Source organism: Heterocephalus glaber, unplaced genomic scaffold (assembly GCF_053883595.1).
Source record: "Heterocephalus glaber isolate CG9 unplaced genomic scaffold, H.glaber_assembly_v1.0 deba00001537, whole genome shotgun sequence".
NCBI lineage: Eukaryota > Metazoa > Chordata > Mammalia > Rodentia > Bathyergidae > Heterocephalus > Heterocephalus glaber.
This window is the reverse complement of record NW_028258332.1, coordinates 275,347-299,046: the sequence shown is the minus strand read 5'-3', so window position 1 is coordinate 299,046 and position 23,700 is coordinate 275,347. Positions and strand designations below refer to the sequence as shown.

The 23,700-nt window shown below is 50.9% G+C and overlaps 1 protein-coding gene across 5 annotated transcripts in view; it reads right to left on the bottom strand.

The window, feature by feature from the left end:
* The window catches only part of Ahrr (aryl hydrocarbon receptor repressor), an 83,626-nt gene continuing 59,926 nt past the window's right edge, over nt 1–23,700 (bottom strand). For 3 of the 5 annotated variants that reach the window (XM_087189148.1, XM_021258558.2, XM_021258560.2), the window contains 7 exons: nt 16,709–16,798; nt 9,751–9,880; nt 8,446–8,579; nt 7,377–7,576; nt 4,516–4,577; nt 4,126–4,264; nt 1–3,607 (listed from right to left, as the gene is read on the bottom strand). In XM_087189148.1, coding sequence (XP_087045274.1) covers nt 2,647–3,607; nt 4,126–4,264; nt 4,516–4,577; nt 7,377–7,576; nt 8,446–8,579; nt 9,751–9,880; nt 16,709–16,798 — 1,716 coding nt within the window. In that variant the 3' untranslated portion in view covers nt 1–2,646. The other 2 variants (XM_087189151.1, XM_087189150.1) reach the window with 2 other exon arrangements.

The window sequence follows — 23,700 nt, the reverse complement described above, 5'->3', positions numbered from 1 at the left end:
TACATATGAACATGTGATTTATTTTACACTAATTCTGCAAATTTAATACAAATCACAGTATAAGAAATATATCTGGATCTCCTTTTAAACAAAGAAATATATCTGGAAGCTCTGTTGAAGGCACTGAGAAAACAGCACAAAGAGCTGCTTTAGAGTGTCTGCTGAAGACTTCACCAGGCCAGTTTGGACACTGAGAAAGTTTCACTTGCAGTAGCAACTGTAACATATAAAATATAGCTTGTATTTATTTTCCCTTTCATCCCACTCCACATTATGTTTGATTTTGACATTCAGCTATTTAAGCAAAAACTATACACCACAGAAAAGCACTTTCCCGGAGTTAGTGCTGACAGTGACACCCTGAAGCAAAAGTGACCACAGCTGCACCTGCACGCCCCATTGTCACCTTCCCACACAGGTATCCAGGGGCACACAAAACCCAACCACAGAGGTGCTGATCCAGAGGGTCTGCTGCCTGGGTGCAGCCCTGGCCTTGTGTCCCAGGCCAGTGGTATGATAACAGTGTCCAAGCCCGCAGAGCTGAGGGCCAGATGCCTGGCTCAGTGTCCACCAAGCATGGCCTGCAGGCAGCTCATGGCGTGTCCTGGGCCTGCTGTCCCGTCAAGAGGCACGGATGAGGCATATGTGAAAGGTTGGGGCAGGGCAGGCAGCGTGGCCTGGCCAGAAGGGCTCTCCTTTGGTCATAGGGCCACCCTTGGCAGACATGCCAGGATGTCTCTTAATTCCATCTTTCTGGTCTCAGGTTTCTCCAGTTCCCAACACTCCAGACATGGCACACTTGTGCACTGCCAGAATGCTATGTGTGTGCAGCACCAGACACATCACAGTGCAGTACCAGACATGTTACATGCATGCAGTGTTGGACATGTTACACACATGCAGTGCTGTCTGCTGTGCCCTCTGGCCGTTGTTCGCCCTGTGCAGGGCGAGGCTGGGGAGCAGTCCTTATGATGAGGCTGTCTGAGGACAGGGATGTAGCCCTGCCCTCCAGGGAGGAAGCACAGTGGCACATACACTTGGCCATGCCTTCTTCGAGGGGCAGAAGTTCTGAGTGCATACAGGGCTTTCCACAGTCTGAAGTGGGGCACTGGGTTAGAGCTGGGAAGGAGGAGGACGACTCTGAAACCCACCCCTGAGGACTCAATCCATAAATGTCCAGAGAGTAGACATCAGCTGTGTTTGCAAGGAAATTGGGGTCCAAGGGGATCCTGGACCAGCAGGGAGGAAGGGAGGTGAGGCAGGTGTCAGCTTCCAGGTCTGGGCCACCATCCTGACTCCTGCTTCGGGCGAGAGAGACACTGGTGGAGGTGGAGGCCGTGAGTGTGCATCACACTCATGACAACACAGCACCTGTGCCACTTTTGAAGGCTACTGTGGTCTGGGCAGAGGTAGGAGAGTCTTGAATGACCAGTCTCTTGAGCCTGGGCCTGTGTGAGCATCTTCAGGACCCTCTTGGGCCCACTGTGAGTCCTCCTGAAAGTCAGGCAGCTCAGGGGCTGGGAAGAAGACACCCTGCCAACCCAACACGAGCTGTGACAAGGTGGACGTGCATCTGCCAAACAGGTTCCACAGTAAATGGGGGGTGATCCCTGGCCCCCCAAGCCACAGGTTATGGGGAAAGCGATTCCGTGCTGAAGAGATGGGGAGGAGGAGGAGCAGCAAGGGGTCCTGGTCCAGCAGGCTCCTGCCACACCCTAGACCCCTGGGGAGGGAGGGAGGTGGCTGCTGCAGAGCCTTGCTGCCGGCTCCCTCTGCTCATGGGCCCTACACTAACCAGGGCAAAGCCACCCACGGGGCGGTAGTTGTGCCCCCAGCTGGGAGCTACCTTGAGGGTGAGTGTGGCAACCTCCTTTTCTGAGGCATGTTTTGAATCCAAGTTCCCTACTGTCACATAACTTTTAAGGTGTAACAGACACCTAAGTCTTCGTAGGGGGACAGTGGGGTCCCCACTGGAAAGCACTGCGGGCACAGCCACTCGCACTCCCCTCTGCTGCCTGATGCTGTGAGCCTCACCGCATGATGCGCCTGGGACGGAGACACACCAGAGCTGTTCTCAGCCCACGGAAAATAAGGTGAGATTTCTGGAAGGAATAGGCATTGCCCTGTCCACCTCCATGCTGAGGGCGGTCTCAAACTGACTCGGAGCACTGTAGGGAGGAACAGGAGCAGGGATGGCAGCCTCTTCCCCCTGGAACTTTGTAGGCTGCACCGCGATGGGCTTGCTGCCAGCCCCCCTGTGGGGTTCTCCTCCTGGTTACTCTGTGCTGCCACCTGACATCCCCTGGCTCCCACATGGTACAGGTAGGGGGCGGCAGAGAGCTCAGAAGCCATGGACTTCCTCAGGACAGGGCTTGCTGCCCTTTGGGCACTGGGCACTCTTGGTTGCTTCCTTAAACATTTCAATTCTTCGAGGAAACACTGTCCTGCGTGAATAGGCTGTATAAGAGAATTTTCACGATACCAAGTTCAGAACGCTGCACTCCCCGTGTGGGGTCAGTCACCAGCTGTACTCCTGAACCTGCAAAGGGATCACTAGGTCACATCCCTGTCGAGGGGCTGGGAACCTGGCTGTGTCAGGTCTGAGTTTGGATGCAGGTGGGTTTCCAGGAGGGTGTGGCAGCAGCTCTACAGCAGGAAAGGAGCCTCAGGAGCGCTGGGTGGAATCTGAACAGCAGCAGCACTTTTGGGGAAGACCCCGGGCACAGCACCCTGGCCCGCTGCAGCCCATGGGGGTGAGTCCAGGGGTTCACGCTTGACCAAGGGTGTGACCTCCGGTGCCCTGCACTCACTGTGGCCCAGGGTGCAGAAGTGGCGGGGCGGCCCTAGCTCAAGGCAGGAGTTGTGTGCAGGGTAGAACGGGGCCAGCTCCCGGCAGAGCCCGGCAGTGACCTTGCTCTGAGGGTGGGCTGCCAGCATGCCCACACTGAGGGGCTGGCTATAGACCTGGTGCCTGCATTCTGGCTCTGCTTTCAGGTGCATCCTGGTGGGGAAAGTGACCAGATGTCTCTTGGTGACATCACTGGCTCCCAGCCACACTTGGCTAGGGGTGCAACCATCTGCTGTGTCCTCCGACCCAGAGTCATTTTCCATCTTGATTGGTACCTCCAGTGCCAGCATGGGATTGCACGGGGTACCTGGGGGCATCAGCAGGCCAGCAGGCTTCGCATCCTCTGTGCAGTAGCCACCAGAGGTGAAGCGCTGCGCTCCAGTGCGGCAGGCAGGTGGGGGCGCCTGGCCCTGAGAGACATCCCGCCAGGCTCTGCTCATCCGGCCACAGTAGGCACTGGGGACATGGCCTGGAGGATTTCTGAAGGTAGCCAGGCTGCTGGCACTGAACATGCCCTCGGTGCCTGGGGGGGGCAGGCAGGAGCCTGGGGATGCGGTGCACATGGAGAGGGGCTCACTCCTGCCTGGCAGTGGCTTCAGCTTGGTGCCGCCTTCCTGCTCACACTTTTCTGTGGTCCAGTTCAGGTACCGCCCGGGTGCTGGTGTCTCTTGACGGCAATTGTACACATGCAGCTCCCTCCGTGTCCTCCCTCCTGTGGAGCCACTCGGCATCCTGTCCTGCTCTGTTTCTTCCCTGTCCCTGCAGAGAGATGGATGTCGGCAGAGGGCCTGAGACACGGTACTGAGCAAGGGTAACACTGGCTTAATCTGCTGGGGCAGCTGGGAGCCAGGCCCATGCCTCAGTGCCCCTTTCTGCTCCTGGCAGCCTTCGAGGCAGTGCAGAACCCCCTCTCTCTCACCCGCCCAGCCAGTGCCTGGTGGGAATCAGAAGGCAGGGGCTTGCAGGAAGCAGCCACTTCTCAGCGAGGCCTCAGCCACACAGGTCACAGGTGGGGGGCTGTCACATTCAAACGCAGACCAACACAACACTGTGTGCATCAGGTTGGCTCCTCTGTGATGGGAGACACTGGCTAGGTCAACATGCAGCGTCCAGTCTGGGAAGGGCAGGTCAGGCACGTGGCCTGCAGAAGGGACAGAGGCTGCAGATGTTGTCCGGGCTGGGAGAGCAGTAGAGCACCAGCAGGGATCCAGACTCCTTCCCCTCACGGTAGCCTCATGGTGACTCCAGCAAGGGGTGGGGACCCTGGCACCACTTACCTTGTTGCCCCCTTGGAATCCAGGATGAGGTCCATGCCCCCCCTGAGGCAGGGGCATCGAGCCCTGGCTGGGACCCGGGCCCAGTGGCAGGCATCCGTTTGTGCCCTGAACATTGAGATGCTGTTTTCACCATTCCTTCCTGTTAGGGTTTAAGAGGGGAGAAACCAGTCACCATGTGATTGGAGGAGTCGAGCTGTTCTCAACTTAAAGAGGACCTGGGTGACAGGAACAGGTGCTGTCCTCCGTGGGATGTACCCTGTGACCCTCCACATGGTATTTCCTTGGGATACTCGGGATTTCTGCAAGGTATAGGGAAGGGGGACAGGGAAGAGGTCTCTGAGGGCCAAAAGCCCATTTAGAAAAAATGAGATTTAGAACTTTAAACAGTACCTGCTAAGTAGCTGGGTTTTCCATGAAGTTCTGGTTCACACAGACTCACGGTCGCTTTTGCCCTGTAAAGAACAGATCATAGCCAAATAACTGATGGAAGGGATTAATAATGGCCCACATCACTGGCCTGTCTGCCTGAGTGGTGAAGGTAGAAACAGCAGCTTACACCTTTCAAGTCTTTACAGCTTGAAAGTCTTCTTGGTTACAGATTGCTGAAAATTCTCAATCCTGTCACTCTGTGGGCCAATAAAATGCAAAAGAATTTGTTTCAGAATGTAGCTGTGCATATAAGATTGGTTTTAGAACTCATGTATTTTCCTGAACAGCCAAAACAAGACAGTCTGTTCTTATATTCTAGAAAGTAACCATGAAGGACAAACCCTTTCTAGGGAAATGTGTCTGTGTTACACGGATTATAATCTTGAATCATTCTGATGTCTTCCACTTTATTTTGCAAGGAGAACTAATAGGTGGCTTGTCTGGTGCTGCCCTGCTAGGAGTGCCAGAGTTGGGATTCAATCCCCATCCACCTTGCTGACCTCTCCATGCGGGGTCTCTGTAGGGAGGAGACCAGAGGCCTCTTGTGGGTGTGTGGTGAAATCTCATTCACGCCATGTGTGTGTCCACAGACAATCACAAAATTGTAGCGAGGACTGATTTGGGGTTTTTTTCATTTGTTTGTTTATTTGGGGATTTTCTTCTTCTTTTTTCTTTTTTTGGTATCAGGAACCAAATCCAGGGCCTTGTGCTTGCTAGGTAGGTGCTGCACCACTGAGCTATGTCCCCAGCCCATGAATTGGGTTTAGAAAGAGATTTAAGCAAGTAGGAAAAGCATGCAAAAGGCTCCTGGAGTAAAGAAGAAGAGCGGCCTGTGACAAAGCCAGCAGCGTCAGCTGTGAGTGAGTGACAGTGTGCTTCCCACAACCGCTGTATGTCCCTTCCAGTGGGAGCTGTGGCCTCTAGCTTGACCCTGTGTCACTGCACGCAGGGCAGAGGCAGATGGCCAAGTGCGGGGTGTGTGCTGGAGATCAGCTTTAAACTCGTGTCGGAGCAGATGATGTTCTCAACCCCGGGGTGAGGCGGGTCCATACTCCCTGTCCTCCTGACTCCTATTCTCCCTGTCTGACTGCAAGCTGGTGCCCTCCCAACCCCTGGGCAGGGGAAGCAGCCAGTGACCAGCAACCTGCACTGCACCCATCTGGGCCCCAGGGTGGCTGGTGGCACTTCCCACCTGGGCTCAGCTGGAGAAGGCTGCTCAGAACCGCCCCTCAGTTTGATTTTAGGGCAGGAAAAACATACAGGAAGCAGAAGGCCGACTGTGACTTGGATTTTAAATACAGAAGACTCCTCGAGGAAAGGTGCAGGGCCACCCGGCAGCTGCAGAGCCCCACCCCCTGGCCTCACCCTGAGCTCCACATTCAGTGGGGTCCAGCTGGCAGGCACGAGGCTCACCACTTACCTTCATACCTTCTTTCCTTAGCTTGTTTTTCCTTTAGTATGTTATGGCTTTAAAAACAGGAATTTGATTCTAGAATGTCCTGAAGTCTGCTCTTCTCAGCATTCTGAGCCAGACACCAGCTCCACCCACCACACACCCCTCAAGGCGAGGGCAGAGGCCTGAGCTTGTGCAGGAGCACGGATAAGGAGGAGAGCAGAGTGCACCACAGAGGGATCCCTCACATGGCCCTGCGGTCTACACGGAGCTTAGGGAAGGTGACGGTGACTTGTGGGCGGGAGGGGTGGACTCATACCCCCAGGGAACTGCCAGCATCACATGGGCCCTGCAGCAGGGGCACCAAGACCTCAGGTGTGTGACAGGCCTGGCACCTAGTACCTTCTATGGAGAAGGACAGAGGCAGGCAGGTCAAAGTAGCCTATGCAGAGGGAGGGGAGCCAGGCCGGGCTCTCCAGGCTGACCCAGGCTTGAATCTGACAAATGAGATTTAATGTTAAAAAGAGTTGAAAGCTGCAGGTGGAACCGAGAGCCCAAGTAAAGCTCAGCACAGATGGGTCCAACAGCACCCACAGTTTAAGAAAACAGGGCCAGTCTGCTGCCAGTGATGGCATTACTAAAGGCAGAATGCTCTGAAAGAAGGAGGAGCTGACTGCATTCAGACTGCATTGCTGGCCCATTGTGAATGTTCCTGCAAAGTCATGTGGATTTCAAAGTATCTGGAAATCACCATCAGAGTGATTGTGCTGCCAGGGGAAGGGCAGGGGTTACAGGATTGTGTCAGGAGTGCAGGGAGTCTGCTAGACGCTCCTCTGAATGCCATGTCTGGACTGCGTGGGGCAAGTCCCATCTGGGGGTGTCTCTGCAGCCTCGACAAGTTGTGCCCGGACTGCAGCAGGGTCAAGCCCAGCTTAGCTCGCTGAGTTATTAGCCTGCCGGGGCTTCCTCCACACTCAGTCTGTACAGCCCTGTGAAGTGGGAAATCATGGACAGGTGCTTGGGCAAGACACACAGACCTCTCCAAGAGGAACTGCAGGCTGAGGGTCTGTAACCAAGGCCAGGGCTGGGCCACTGACTGGTCAGTGGACCTGGGTCAGCAGGGACTGAGCAGATAGGATGGAACAGATGTGAGGGACAGGCTAGATGGGCTCTCTGGCTCCCGGCTTCTAACTGAGGACCTCAGGGCAGGGATGGGTGTGGGGTAGGCATGGTCCACCCGTCAGGCGGGGCTTGGAGGCACTGTCCCAAGGGGGCCCAGGCATACTGGGGGCAACAGGCTGAGTCCCACTTTGTGCAACAGCCCAACAGGGAGTAGCTGCCTCTCTGGAAACCAAGCAGGTGGGGCCTGTGGCTCAGGGGAGACTGGTCCCAAGGCCCCGTGCACTGGATGCCATCAATTCCTGCTCACCTTGTGTCTGTCATGGCTGGCACCTCTGCCCTGTGCTTCACCCTCAGATATGTGCTCTTCATTTTCATCTCCGCTGTGGAGGGCAGGAGGACTGGCACCACGGTGCAGAACAGCGCGAGCCGTGGGGGCAGGACCGCTCCCGACGGCGCCTTCTTCTTCTGTCCCAACAGGAATCTTAGTTTTCCTTGAAACTGCATCATCTGGCATTTTAAAGACAGAAAGCTGTGTTCATGGCGTGAACTGGAGACTCGGGGAGGCTGCAGAACTCAGGGTGTGAGGTGACCGACTGCAGGGACAGACATGCGGAGAGGGCGCTCGTCCTGAGCCCTCAGGAGACGCTGGCCTCACTCTGCTCCGGTCTGAAAGCACGGCCTCAGGACTACCAGCCACTTCCACCTTTCACCCATCGACTACACATTCTTCCACGACTGCTCTCTTCCTCCATCCCATGATTCTCCCAGTTTTCCACCCATCTTTCCGTCCTTCCTTCCTTACAGCTTTCTGGCCACCCCTCCAACCCTCTTCCATGGGATAACTGAGGGAACAAACATTTGTAAGCCCTGACTAAGCACCAGTCACTTACCTTGCATGGGGGAACTCAAGGAAATGGTGTGCTAGCAATATTTAACAGCCAGCTCTTCAGGGGGAAAAAGTCCCAGGTTTGCAGTATTTGCCAGATTTTAAAGTAAATATTCATGCTGCAGCTGGTTTCAAACCATCAGCCTAATATCAATCAAATCTTAAAATTCCTGCAGTCCTAACTGGGGCCTGTGGGCAGCACGAGGCACTTCCCAGGACTGAGTGGGGCCCCGTACCCTGCATCCTGGCAGAGGATGTTCTGAAAGATACGCAGGTTGGTTTTAAGTACCTCCTCTCCCTTACCTCCTGGCCTCGCAGTGGTCCACTAACTCACAACCCTCCTGCAGCCCGGTGGTTGCCAGGCCCCATGCTGGTAGCTTGTGCAGGTGGAGCCTGGACCCAGGGTCACCCTCACTTCAGGGCACAATGTATCAGATGCTGGCTACCTTGTGGCTGGCCCAGGTCCCCATGCAGGATGCCGCTCACTCACCAGAAAACCGGAGGTGCTATCCAGTAGGCAGCGTACACGGCAGATGAAGCAACGTGTCAGGAAGGCTGAGTACTCAGTGGGTGAGCCCATGCCCCCTTCCTGGGCCCTGAGCAACCTCCCCAGGACCGTGTTGTCTGCTTCCAAGGAAGTGCAGGAGCGTGGCAGGGAGGCAGAGGCCGTGACCAAGAGAGAGCCATAAAAACATCAATAATCGAGTGGAACGTGTCACAGCCAGCACAAGGTGCACAACACACACCGCCCCAGCTGCACAAGCCCATCTGCTCTGGGGAATTTGGCCTCCACTGTCCCCTTCCCTTAAAAGCATGGAGTTTCAATTTTGCTTGTTTGAACTTCATGGAATGACAGGGATGCAGGCACCTGTGGCTGGAATTTTGCTTTCAACTCACTAAGGTGAATGAATCGTGCAGCTACATGAGGCTGAGGTGGAAACTTCTGTGTGAGTTATTCAGGGCCCACGGATGTGTGTGGAAACACAAGAGAATGTTCCTGTGCACAGGATTCCCAGGCTGACACTGTCTCCCCAGCATGGACTGCTCTGACCCTTCTGAGCTCACCCGCATCTGTTGCTTACTGGGAATTGGATGCCTGCTGAACTCAGGACAAACAGAAGCTTGGAGGGGAAGTGGTTCCCTGGGGTCATGTGCACAACGGGCACCATGCTGTCAGGACTCTCTGGTACATCTGGACTGGCAGAGAGGGTCCTGAAGAGAGCTTCGACACCAAGATACAAGTGCTGCAGCTCTAGCAAAGGGTGAGAGCCTGGGTCTTAAGCATGTGCTCATCCCCAAGGGCCCGGTACTAAAGGCTGATCCCTGGCCCACGGCACTACTGGGAGGCAGCAGAGACTTGAGAGGTGGGGCCTCATGGGAGGTCAGATCCTCAAAGGGACCAGAGGGAACTGTGGGCCCTGTCCCCTCTGCCTCCTCTGCACCCCCTGGCCATCAAGGCGGTGGTTTGGCACCACCAGGCCCTCCCATCCCACCAGAGTCCTAGAAGAAACGCCTCTCCCCAAACCACCGGCTGAAACTGCCAAAACTATGAGCCCAATAATCCTTTCCTCTTCATAAGCACATTGTTTTGCATATTTATCACAGTGCTCGAGGGCTGACACACGAGGGATCCCAGGAGCTGCACAAGGCACCATGGGAAGGACCAGCTACAGGACACGTGGCCCATGGGGGAGGCTGGCTCTGGAGAAAGTGAAATCCAGTGTGGAAGCCAGCATGGATGGCAGACAGCCAGGGTGTCCAGGGTGTGCACAGAGCTCAAGACACACTGACCCACCTGCCTCCATGTGTGGGGGCTGCCCACAACCCGCCTGTGGGGGATCCATGGCCCAGTGGAGCTGCCGGCAGAAGTCCTGGCGGTCATCCACGTGGATGTAGTCATAAATGTTCTGGTGCATTACGTCTGTCTGCAATACCGAAATAGTTGTTATAGCCTTACCCTGAATTTGCATACTCGTTCCAGCAATTATAAAGCACAGCATTTCCACATCCGTCAAAAGCAAGTCATGCCTGTGGAGAATCCCATAGGACAGGCCTCGGGGTCAACACCACCCCGTGAAGACTTGTCTCCCCGGACCTCACCAGCCAGCCCCACACCAGATCCCTCCCTGTGCCCCCAAACTGGGTGCCCACCCAGGCTGAATGAGCGGCTCAGAAACTGGACGTTCGGGCACAGACACTTGGCCAAGACATCCACCTTGCTAAATCACCTCCAGCTGTGGCTCCTGCATGTCCCCACTGAATGTCTTGTGTTCCCTGTGACTTCCTGTTGTCTGGAACCAGGCTCAACCTGCCCCAGTCTGAGATGCTTTAGGGACCTGCCAGCTTATAGGCCTCTCTCTGGTCCTCTGTCCTCCTACCTCCTCAGGGAAGACAGGCCCCGAGGTGATACTGATCCCCACAGGCACAGCGCCCTTGTTGGGAGACTAGTCTGGTAGCTGGAGCCTAGACCATGGCTGTGAAAACTGACTTTGGGGGCCTCAGCTCTCCTGTTGCTGTAAAATGTTCTCAGAGGGTATGGGTAGTTCAGGATGGCCCACACAGGTCTCCTCTGCCCCCCACCTTCTCTAATGAGGAACGAGGCTCCTTCCTGCACTCAGAACCTGGACAAACACCTACCAGGGACAGCTGGAGCACTGTAGGACTGGACTCCTTCAGAACACGTCCACCGAGGGTTTAAACACTTCTGAACTAGATCCTTACATGAGCTCAAAGATTCTTCCTGGCTGGAGGAAAAGTCCCTTACCAATCACAACCTCAAAAAAAGCTTCCCTTAGGGCCGGGGATTTAGCTCAGTGGTTTCACTGCCTACTGTGCAAGCGCAAGGACCCGAGTTCGATCCCCGGTACCAAAAAAACCCAACAAAACAAAACAAAACAAAAGCTTCCCTTTTAAGAATGTAATGCATAGAGGGCCAAGGGTTTAGCTCAGTGGTGCCGCTGCCTGCCTCCCAAGTGCAAGGTCCCGAGTTCAATCCCTGGTACCAAAAACAAACAAAAAAGAATGTAATGCATATACTTGCTCAGAGTGGGTGAGATCTACCATCTTTTCCCGTATGCTCATTATTCCTGGATGAGCCCCATGGGGTCCCAGAGCATTAAACAAGATGTACCTCAGGGAGGAGGACAAGGTTTACAGCCACAGAGAAGACTTGGACTTCACTGCCTGGCACCCTCAGCTAAGGTGAAGTTCCTGCATCGCTGTATCTAGATGTGCGCCCGAAGCTTCATGGACTCATAGGTGGGGGCTTTGGGAGCTGGCTGGATCTAGAGTGTGTTTAAGTGTGATTAAGAGGGCCCCATCCTGGGTGTGGGCTGCACCAATCAATATGCTTACAGCCTGGACAGAATATAAAGGCTGCTTCTGCTGTTTCGTTGCTGCTGCTTCTGCTGCTGTTTGCTACTTTGCTGCCTTCTGCCTGCCATGAGCTGTTTCCCCTCTGTGATGCCCCTCTGCCTTGCCATCCTGCCTTGGAGCCAGCCAACTATGGACTGAAACCTCTACAAACTGAGCCAAAATAAACCTTTCCTCCTTTAACTTTGGATTTTGGGTATTTTGTCTCAGCAATGAGAAAAGTAACTAAGACAGTTTCCTTAAAAAGAAGAGTCAAGAGGGAGCCAGGAGAAGAGGCAGAGAGGGGCTGGGTAGCTGCCATCCTCAGTCAGCGTTGCCCAGGTCAGGGCTCTGGAGCAGCCGTGGGGCCAAGGGACAGAGGCTCCTGTGGCAGAAGTGGACACACCTCAGCTCACCTGGCTTCTTAATGAACTTCTGTGACTGAAGTAGGACACCGAAGCTGTGCCCTGAATACGACATGCAGCTTGGGATCAGGATGCAACCACCAATCAGGACACAAGATGTGGCACCAAATGGCAAGCCATGCTCCCACTGCAGACTGGTCTGCCAGTGGGACACTGTGCTCTTTGGTGTCTGTCCCACCCAACGTCTCAGCCATGAGACTGGCCCATGTGTAACTGCAATGTCCCATTCCCATGTGGTGGTATTTTGCTGCCGCCACAGTACTGCGGTGGTGCTCATCATCCAGCTGGTGGACGTGGTTGTCTCCCACGGGGCACTCTGCAGCTGCCACGACTGGACATAACTGCGTGGCTGCTGGGGTAGGGGAAGGGTCTGCATCAGTGGTTCATCTCCAGGCTGGTGCAGATGCTGGCCCTGTTGGGGCAGCATCACATTGCTCCCCGTGCATACCAACACTTGGCATTTCAGCCTCTCAGTGGGTGTGCAGTGGCATCTCATTGTGGCTTTAATTTGCATGTCAGAAGAATGAGGTCTATCCGTGCATTTATTGGTCTTGGGATGTGTATGCGTGTGTGCGTGTGCACCGTGTGCTTGCTGCTGGATTACCATCCTCATGGATCACACCGAGCTGCCCACTGATGTGTTCCTATCTGCACTCTGCTGAGGACATCTCCCACTGCCTAGCCACCTACCCACCTTCCTCAGGGTCTGCACAGTCCCACTCATGGGGTTTGGTCTTGCCTAAGACATCTTTCCTCACAGATGTTGGAACTCACTTTGCCATCTTCTAGAAAGTTCTTTTATCTGCCTGGTGGTTACTCTTCGTATGGTGTGAGGTAGGAGACAAGATTCCTTTTTTCCCACTTCGATTCAGTGTTCCAGCATCATTTGTGAAACGAGCATCCTTCCCCTCTCCCTGCAGCAGTGGGTTAGCCGGCAGTCCGGCCCAGTGGCTCTGGATGTCTGAATGCATGGTCCATCCAGCCTTGAGCCCCCAGTCTCGGGAAGCTGTGCATCTGGCAGCAGCACAGGGTCCCAGCGGTCACCACCGGCTTCCCCTTCCTTCTTTTTCTGGATGGTCTTGGATCTTCTCAGCCTCTGCACTTCCATGGAAATTTTAGAATTAGTATGTCCATGTCCACCAGAAAGTTGCTCAGTTTTTGTTATAATTTCATCAACTCTATAATTTGATTTGGAAAAAAACTTTATAATTATACTGAGGCTCCCAATTCATGAATATAGTATATCTCTCGGTGTGTCTAGTTTGGCCTTCATTTCTTTAAAAATAATGCTTTTTTGTGCCCGTGGAAGTACTATACGTCATTTGGTAGATTTGTTCTTTGGGATTTAGGGGTTTTAATCCTGTCTGGGGAGCTCATTTCCCTCTGTGTTTCGGTTTAGTGCCATGGGGTGAGCCCTGGGTGGCACCACTGTGATGCTGGAGTGAGGCTGGAGGCCGGCACTGTCACTTGTGCGACGACTGTCTCTGCAGTGCCTGTGGGGGACCTGAAGCTCGGCAGAGGCTTGGCAGGGTCGTGATCTGAGGGTGCACAGGGCCTCATTCTTTTTTTCTTTTTCTTTGGAGGGTCTCATCCTTGTCCCCACACCCTCGCTAGTTACGAAAGGGACACGGATTCACCTAGAGGTACGGGTCTGGCAGAGGGCAGGGCAAAACCAGAAAGCCTATTTTTAAGGCAGATTTGAACTGTGGAAGCCTGAGGTTGAGGAAACAAAGCTCTGTGTTTCAGAGATGAGGGTGGCCTATCTGATGGCCCTGCATCCTCCTTCATCTCCTGGTTCCACAAAGGGATGTCAAAAGGAATAAGCAGGTAGGAGGATGGGAATGTGAAGGGGACTTGCAGGGGCAGGACAGCTCCTCGGATGGCAAAACCCAAACTGCTTTCATCGAGTGAATGCAGTCTTCATTTCAGCTGTGAACCACCATCTGTACGGGTCCCAGAATGAAAGCATTCCTGGTTTAACCAGTGGAACATTGCGGCACTCATCATTTTTACCTCTGGGCAAAGTGTGCACCATCTGTACTCGTGGCTGCAGGGTCGCACCTGCTCAGATCATGAGCCAGGGCATCTCACTGGTTCACTCAGGGACAGCTGCCATGGGTGACTGGGAAGGCACAAGCAGCTTCCTGAGTAGATGTTGGGGTGGCTAAAACACCCCTGGTTGCCCCAGGTGTGCCAATGCAAAGACATGGACAGCATGCTCAGGCTACAAGGGGAAGGAACTGGCTCCTGGCTTTCTGCAAAGAGTCAGACAGGAGAAGCTCACAAGAACACAGAGCTACTATAACATTTTCATGAAATGTCGCAGGAACTCAAGGGAAGCCTTGATTTAATGGCATTTGAAAACAAATTCTTTATACTAAAAGCAAAACTGTTTTTCACTTCTAATGCTTGAGGTGAAATAACAAAGCTTCAAGGAAACAAAAGAGCCAGTGAGCAAGTTCTGCCCCACAACCAGAGCCCCTACCCACAGCACCTGCCTCTGTCCCCAGATTCCACAGCAAGGCCACCAGTTCCGGCTAAAGGAAGCAGCTCTGCCTGTGTAAGATCCGGAGCACTCAGCTGACACAGATGGCAACTGAGTAACTCTAAGCATGCAGAATGAAGCCCCTGTACGTGCAGCCACAGAGTCTGCATACAGCACTGTCCACACTGGGAGCCCACTCGTGTCACTGTGTCATGTCTCCATCTGTCCACGTCCCCAAGCTCTGCACTATCATGGGAACCAGGACCCCACATCAAGAGGGGGAATCAAGCCTCAGTAAATACCCAATTTCTGCTCTTTCCTGCTCTCCATGGTGTAAGTGAAGTCCACGGTTCCCATGCAGGAAGTGGGAATGCCTCAGCATGGCCGACTCTGGGATAGGTGTCATCTCAGGGGTGAGGAACACAGTGCTACCACCCAAGGTTCCCCCCAAGATGGACACACCACTAACAGCAGACCTGAGGTGCCAGGCCGTCAAGAGTGAGGCGGGGATACCTTTCCCAGGCACCAAGAGCGCTTCCTTGCCATGAAGCCCTAACAGCAGCTGGGGAGGCAGACAGTACTCTGCATACCATGTGGACATAGGAAACCAAGCACAGTGCAGTGCAGTGATTGCATAGATGGCCACACCCAGCCTGAGGCCTTCTGCATCCTCAACAGAGCAGCTGCTAGAGCCCTTCGCTTGGGTCAACGGCCAGTGTTCATGCTGCCTGCACGTGGCCGTCCCGTCCAGTCCTCCACGCCTGTCATAGCTGATCCAGGTCTGGTGCTGAGCTGTGTCTAGAGGACTGGGTGAGAGGGTGCCGGGGTGCAGGTGAGGGTTACATATGACACCATACATGGCCTCCCAAGACAGAGGACAGGACAGTTGTGCGTCTGGGTAAGGTCAAGGTCCTGAAGTCCCTGGGGTTTGCAGGGACTGGACATTAAACTTAGAGGCAGATGTAAGGCATTGCACAGCTAGTTTAGTTCTGGAAAACTATTCAAACTTGTAGTTTTCTTGGACATTAGATAAAACACTACGCTGGCCTCAAGCAGAATTCTAACAACATGTCAGAGACCTACACCCTTAGATCTTGGCTTCCACTGCCTTTGGCACTGCAGCCCTTGGCTTTCTGCTTGAACACAAGGTTTCCGTTTTAATCCCTCTATGCATTGACTTGCTGACCCACACTTCCCTGGTACGCGTCTATCCCAGCTCCACGAGCATGTGCCCTCTGCTGGCAGCAGCTGGGGCAGCAGGGCAGGGTCCTGCTCCAGAGGTTCAGCAGGCCAGGACCCTCTAGGGCCCGCTGTGCCATGGATGGGGGGGTACCCTCGGGGCTGCTTCCCTGCTGCTCTCTTGACCTCCGCCAAGAGCGAATCCCAGACAGCCTGGAAGGCAGCTCAGCAACCTCCACTACCCAGTCTCATGGCCTCACCTGCACCCAGAAGGGTCTGACACTCAGCCTTAGGATCTCCAGGAGGGGCACCTTGAGTGCCTGCTGCTCCTCCAAGTGCTGCTGTGCCCTTTGTGGCTCTCTTTACCCTTACTGATAAATCTGTGTCCCTAGTCACAAGTTCTTTATATTAGACTGTGAGATGACTGCACTTTAAACCAATCCTGACTAATATCCAATCTTCTTTATTTTCCAAAGTTCTATTTGTTCTTTTTCATTATATGCTGTTCTTTCTTTATACTACCTTGTATTCTTTCTAACACATTTATTTCCCTTCAGAGTGTGCTGTTGTTCTGAGCTCTTCTAGGAGGTGTCAAACAGGTTATTCTGTCTTCTGGCTTCTGCTTGCTGTCCATGTGTGATCTCTGGATTGCAAGATCAGCTTCAGAGGAGGTGGTTGGTGATGGTGGCCCAGGTGCAGCCCAAGGCCCGGGTTCTGAGTTCCTCTGTCCAGACCAGGAAGCCCTCTCTACCTCATGGTGCAGGCTTGGATTCTAAATTCTACCTTTCTATTTCCTACCAGAGACTTCTTTTTCCTTCCAGAAACCAAGCAGAAAAAAGTTCCCTTGCTCCTTTCTGGGCCTTGGTTGAAAGTCTTCTTGTACCTTTCTGGGCAGGGTCATCTTTCCAACATCCTGGTGTTTGAGGGGCCTCAATATCAGCTCTCAGCCCTAAAGCCCCAACTATCCGAGCTGGGTTGGCCTGGCAGTATCCCACACAAATTACCTGCACATCAGCGAGGGCGCTTCTGGAACAAACTGTGTCCTGAATGTGCCAAGTATCTGCAGTTGAAGACAGTGCTGCAACAGCTCCCTGAGTGGGAAACCAAGGACAGAGCCAGCCTGCTAGGAGTGGCATGCAACATCATCATGGCTCCCACAAAGACCAGGAGGTGGGCTACCATAGACAGAGCAAGCTTAGTGACATGGAAAGCTTCATTTTTAGATATTTCTTAAATCTTCAAGACAAGGAACATTTGCAAAGATAACAGATCTAGCATTTAACAGACTAATAGCCCAATTTTGCCTCGTTTACCTGGTGGAAGCCCAAATAGTCCACAATCGTGGCCGATGCGTAAAAAATCATCCCTTCTGCACTCACAACCAGAGCGAAGCCATTGAGAGACTAGAAGAAACAAGAAAACTGAAAATTGTCTTGCCCATAAGGGAAAAGAAAATGCAAAGTTTCTGTGTAAATTATCTACCACTTTTTCTGCTTCAATGTCCACATTCATGCAATGCACCCTTCTGACTTTTTATTACCTTTTGGTAATAAGTCTCCACTAATAGGTAGCCAGAAGTTGGCCACGGCTCGTAAAGCTAGACTTGGCTCTCTTTTCTTTGTTTTATTTTTTATAGGATTATTTTATAATATTCACCCCAAAAGTCAAATGGAGAGGAGTGCAAGAAATTGACTTTCTTTTCTTTAATTGTATGCTTAATGGCACAGAACATCATCACAATGACATACGGAAGCAATGGAACACAGAGGAGGACGGGAGCTTCCATTCCACTCTCTGTCCCTTCACACCACGTCCTCCGTTTGCACACTATCCTGGAACACTTTTTGAATTTTCTAGAACTTTTTATCAAGAAAAATGTTGAACTTTATCAAGCGCTTTTTTTATATCTACTGAAATAATAGCCTAGTTTTTCCTTGGTGTCTCACTGGTAGGTTTTCCACATTGATGAACCCTTCTTGCAGACCCACAGTGACTGTGATTTTTATGCTCTTGGAGTGGGCCAGTCTTCACTAGGAGTCCTCATTTCTGAGCTAACACTGACCATAGTGTCAAGTAACAATCCTCTGAAGCTGGCTCCTCCCTCTTCTCTCACCTTCCTGTTCTGTTATCTAGGATGAGGATGACATGTTGCTTCTAAGGGTTCATTTCACCTTGAATATCATCTGGTTTGGGCACAATTGGGGAAGATGGTGGGTGGAAAAGGGAGTAGATTTTAATGTTAGTCAATTTATTTAATGATTGTTTGTATATCCAAGGTTTTTTTCTTACATCAACTATTTTCTAGAAATACATCCATTTCATCTAGATTTAAAATGTATTGGAGTACATTCACAATATTTTTATGATTATTAAATCTCAGTTATATCCATGATTCTTGTAGGACTGTTCCAGGCAGGTGGCTGTATCATCCTTGACATACAGCCTCCCTTTATCTAAAACTCAAACTCTCCCATCCTGAGTGGCTTCCCAGAATCACTACCAGTGAAGATGCACAGCGGAGACAGCAGGACCCCCCAGCCACGTGGGCAATCCTCCATCCTCTCACCCACCCATCACTGATCTCTCATCTATGAACTGTCTCTGCCTATCTCCTGCATATCCTGTCATCTCTCCATCCACCCCCTACCCATGCACCCCTGAGTCACTACCATCGTGATAAGAAGAGCACCTCACTCAATTTCGAACCACTCAAGACTGCACTGGGCAGTACAGAAGCTGCAGTGAGAGGGTCGGCTGCCTGCACAGCAGTGTGCAAACTTCACTGTGAACCCCCGAAGCAGGGGCATTCAGAGACCGTGACTTCCATGAGCACGTGCAATCGACAGTACATCACAGCAGTCATTTCTGTAATTCTTGAACAAACTGGATACTCCCCTCTTCTTAAAAATCTCCACCAATTTGCTTGTTTTACACATTTGCAATATGTAATAAATACATTCATCTTGGGAACTGGTACATATACATATTGCACCGTGGTCATTTTTACTGCCCTTCCCCACCCTCTCATCTCCCTCCTGCCCCAATTTACCAATTTTTAAGTGATAAATTATTTTACCATTATAGTTTTCATTTGATTACTAATGAGACTGAAAAACATTTCATACATTCATTGGTAACTCGAATTTCTCCTTTGGTTAACTGCAGATAACATGTGCTAATTTATCTACTGAGAATTGTACATATTGATCTGTCAGAGGTTGAAGACCTGTGGCCAGCCCAGGGTCAGCACTCTACCAAAGCCCACTTCCTTACTCACTTTGAAAAGCAGAACAAGAACCAGCGAAGCTACACAAAATGGAGCCCTCGTCACCATGTGAACACAAAAAGCACAACAATCTTAGAATCTTGCATGAGCATGATGACAACACCAAATTCCAACAACCGTAAAAACTGACAAGAAGAGAAAGTAGATGGTTCTCAAGGAACTAAAGAAAGAGGAGCCAACTGAATCTAGTGTTAGTAGAGGAACAAATCAGAGTGAAAATAATCAATGAAAATGGGTTAGAGCAAATAATAGAGATCATCAACAAAGTCAAAATTTGGTTCTTTATAATTTTTATTAAAAAGTGATAAACCAGTGGACATGGCGGCACTCTGAGAGGCTGAGGCAGGAGCATTCCAAGTTTCAGCACAGCCTGGTAATTTAGTGACTCAGCAGGACCCTCCCTCAAAAAAATAAAAAAGGACTGGGTATGTAGCTCAGTGTGAAGGCCCTGGGTTCAATCCCTGGTACTACAAAAAAGGTGACAACCTCTAAAGAAAAATACAAATTACTGACCCTGGGAATTTACAGATCCTATGAATATTAAAGGTATAATAAGAAAATATTAAGAATGATATTCAGTAACTAAACAGTTTAAATAAAATGGAAAAATGCTTTGAAGTGCGTAAAAAAGGATAAGCTAGAAAATCTAAATCTGTAACATCTACATTTTTGTGGTACTGAGGTCCAACTCAGGGCCTTCACCGCACTAGGCAAGTGCTCTACTTCTGAGCTGCCCTCCCTGCCCTGTCTAACATCTGCTCGACAAACTGGATTTCTAATCAGAACTTCCCACACGGGGAACTTCCGGCCCATGTCAACAAACATGAAACAGCTAGAGTAAGTCTCCCCACCTGCAGTGAGACCAGCCCGTGGGAAGCTACGGAACAGTGCAGAGGCCATGAGTCCACGGGCACCCCACACTCCAGGGCTGAGCTGCTAGTGCTGGTGCACTCCCCAAACTAATCTGAAGGTACAACCGGACCCAAGCACAAGCACAAAACGACCTGTTTTTCTTGTTGTAGAAACTCACGGGAAACACAGAGGACTTGGCCGGGCTGAAGAAGGGTTAGAAGAGCAGAGCGGTGGAACCTGCTGACTGCGCCTGTCCACAGAGCCATGGCCATCAGGACAGCGGCTGTGGGCCACCCAAGCTCAAGGTCAACTCATTCGGGAAGGAGCGCCAGACAAATGTGGCTGGGACAGCTGATCGTCTGTGTGGAAAATGGGCTCTCCTGTCTCATCACACATGCCCCCAAGGCGGGACACACGACAAACCCAGACATCAGCCCAGAACCACACAGCTGCTAAGATGACACTAGAAACCATTTTCATGAACATGGGGAAGGCAGATTTGAACAAGATAGAGAACACTAACCCTAGGGCCGGGGGTTTAGCTCAGTGGTACCGCGACCTGCCTCACAAGCACAAGGTCCTGAGTTTGATCCCTGGTACCAGAAAAAAAAAATGGAGATAAGCCACAGACTGGGAAAAAACAATCATAGCACACTGACAAAGAACACAATCTGTTATATATAAAGAATGTTGACAAACAATAAAAACGTGAACAATAAAATGATGAACAACTCAATTTTTTTTAATTGGCAGAACATTTAAACATATATTTTACAAAAAGAGAAAGAGTAATGCCCCAAATACACATAAAAATACATGAGCATCACTAGTTGTCTTTGTCACTTTCCTCATTACTGGGGCACAATGCCCAATACCCTCAATTTAGAGGGGAGAGGTTTATTTGGCTCATGTTGTAGAATTCTCAGACCTTACACAGCTGCCCAACTCCAGGCAGAAGTGTCACGATGCAAGAGGCTGGGCAGGGGAAAGCGGCTCACCTCACAGCTGCCAGGAAGCAGAGAGAGAAGGCGGGGCGGGAGATCCACCTTCCAGGTCACAGCCCCAGTGACTCTCCCCTTCTGACCAGGCCCCATTTTCTAACATCACATTCAGCTGTAGCATCCCATAAACCAATCATCCTTCAAAAGCCCTGCTTATGAGCACACAAGGCTTTAGGAGGACATCTAGAAATAAACCCTAATGGTTGTCATCAGGGAATGCAAACTAAAACTACATGAAGATGCCACTTCTCACATGCCAAGATGGTCTCAACTGCAGCCTGACAGCACAGGAAGCACAACTGGTGGGACTAAAACACCACAGTCACAGAGGAAGCTGCCTGCAGGCCCTTGTACAAGTGAACTTACAACCACCCTGTGGCCTGGAAATTGGGTAGATTTTATGCATAGTATTTTCTTTTTGGCCTATTAGCAGTCTGCCACATGGATATGCTATAATCCTTGTTTTAAAATGTTTGTTTACTTCCTTTTGTGGGGAGGCTTTTGGAGGAGACAGAACACTTCTAGACATTAGTAACAAAGTAAAAGTAGAAAAATGTGATTATATCAAACTAAGACATTTCTACACAGCAAAGGAAACAACAGAGTGAAGAAACAAAAGTACGGAATGAGAGAAAATATTTGCAAACTAAATCTGATAAGGAATTAACATCCAGAATATACAAGGAATTCAAAGCAATAGAAAAAATAATAATCTGATTAAAAATATGTAAATGATCTGAAGAGACAATTCTAGAGGAACATATACAAATAGCCAAAATGTATATGAAGAAATGCTCAACATTGCTAATCATCAGGGAAAAGCAAATTAGAATCATAATGAGGTATCGACTCACCCCGGTAAGAATGGCTACCATCAAATGAAAAACTAGTCATTTATAGCTAAATGGATGCATATCGAGGCCATACTCCTAAGTGAAATAAATAGGACACCCATGTGTAAATACCGAATAGTTTCTCTAGTGTGAGAAACTGATAGTGTAAACAAGAGTAAAAATGATTAAAATGAATAATTGATAATTTGAAATAGGAAAAAAGGTCCAAAGACGAAGGAGTGAAGGGAGGGGAAGGGGAAAGGAAAAGAGGGAAAGGAAAAACTATGCGAAAAGAAAAAAAAAAAGGAAATGAAATCTATGCAAATAGGGAAGGGCAGAGGGGGTGAAGGGCGCACAGGTAATGGGGAAAAAATAAGAACCAAGATGCATCATGTACAGGTACAAGCACCCAGTGATAAATGTAAACAAATTGTATACCTAAAATGTACCAATAAAATTAATTAAAAAAAAAAAGAATGGCTACCATCAAAGAGACTAAAAATTACCAGGCACAGTGGCACATGCCTGCAATCCCAGCAATCAGTAGGCTGAGGCAGGAGGATCAGGAGTTCAAGGCAGCCTTGGCTCATAACGAGACCCTGTTTCAAAAGAAAAACATAAGCCAAACAAAACAAAACCTAAAGGTAACAAGTTCTAGTGAGGATGTGGAGAAAAGGGCACCTTTGGACACTGTTAGTAGAAATGTAAATTAGCACAGGCATCATAGAAGATTCCTTAAAAAATTAAACCTAGATCTACCCTATGATCCAGCAACTCCACACCTGGAAACAAACTCAGTGTGCTAAGAGATACCTGCACTCCTACTGCAGCACAGTTCATAACAGGTAAAAAATGGAAACAACCAGAAGGACCAGCAACAGATTGAATAGATACGGAAGATGTGGTTCTTAGGCACAATGGATAAAAAGAATGAAATTCTGTCATCTGCAGCAACGTGGGCAGAGCTACAGGGCATCGTGTTGAACGTCAAATGCGGCACGTTCTAACTCATGTGGCAGCAAAAAAAAAAAAACAACGGTCAACTTTCCAGAAGTAGAGAAGACAAGAGAAGATAAGAGAGATCATCAGAGGTGAGCGAGGGAAGGCGATGTTGGGTAATAGGTGTCAAAATACAGTTTTCTATGCTGAGGGCCCAGCTTTGTTTAACTGCCTTATAATAATCTCTAACTAACTTGGCTGTCTGCAATCGTAGGACCTACACTTCGTGTTGTCTGAGCAACTGCTGCTGGGGTGAGGAAGTGGGGAGCCCCTGGCCACCAGCACAGAAAATGGGGGCACCGTCTCCAGCTTGTGGAGACAGAACGGGCTGGCCCCCCCAAAAGTGTGTCCCAGCATCTGGATGTGATACATCCAGAGAGAGTCCGACACAGCTGTTGACCCCAGCCACCAGCAGGCTTTTAACGAGAAGGAGGCTCCACACCACACTGGCGCCCGGTGGCAGGAAGGGGCCAACGTGAGCTGTCTACACGCTGGCTCCACACTGGTCCTCCCCAAGAGGGCACCGCTGCTGTAAACTGCAGCCCAGTCTCCATGAGGCTGTGTTCTCAGAGGTACTCTTTCTCGGGGGAAAGGGGAGGAACATTTGGGATTTGTTTGTTGATGCTGAATGGGCTGGTCAGCAGAGCCGTGCAAGGAAGCCCCACAGCGCCCAGCCCACCCTTCCCAGTGGAGGAAGCCTCCGGGAGGGCACCAGGTCCTGAGCAGCCTGCAGACAGCAAGCTGGGAAACCAGTCCCTTGCGGGTTCCTGCCCACTGTGGCGGCATCTTACCCAAACACCAAAGACCTCCTCACCGATCTCCCTGGTGAGAGCAGTTTTCCTTAGGGTTCTTCTAAAAGGGCCTTTCACTTAGCACCTGAGACAAGTCTGGGCCCTGGAGCCTGGGTTTCTCTTGCTCATAGCACTGTCCCAGTCAAGACAGCATTTAAAAAATGACAGTTTGGTTTTTAACTCTTCAAAAAGTTTTTAAAGTTGTGAAAAAATACATCAAACAAGCCAGGTGTGGTGCTGCAGGCCTGTAATCCTAGCACTCGGGAGGCTGAGGCAGGAGGATCCTCACAAGTTCAAGGCCAGCCTGAGCTACATAGTGAGACCTTTTCTCAAAAAAAAAAAACCCCAAAAAAGGCCGGGGATGTAGCTCAGTGGCACCACCCCTGCCTCACAAGTGCAACGTCCTGAGTTCGAGCCCCGATACCAAAAAGAAAGTACATAAAACATCCAAATCACCACTGCAACCATTTTCCAGTGCACAGCCCCGTGGCACAGGCTCATTCACAGTGCTGTGCCGCCGTCTCCGCCATCGTGTCCAGAAGG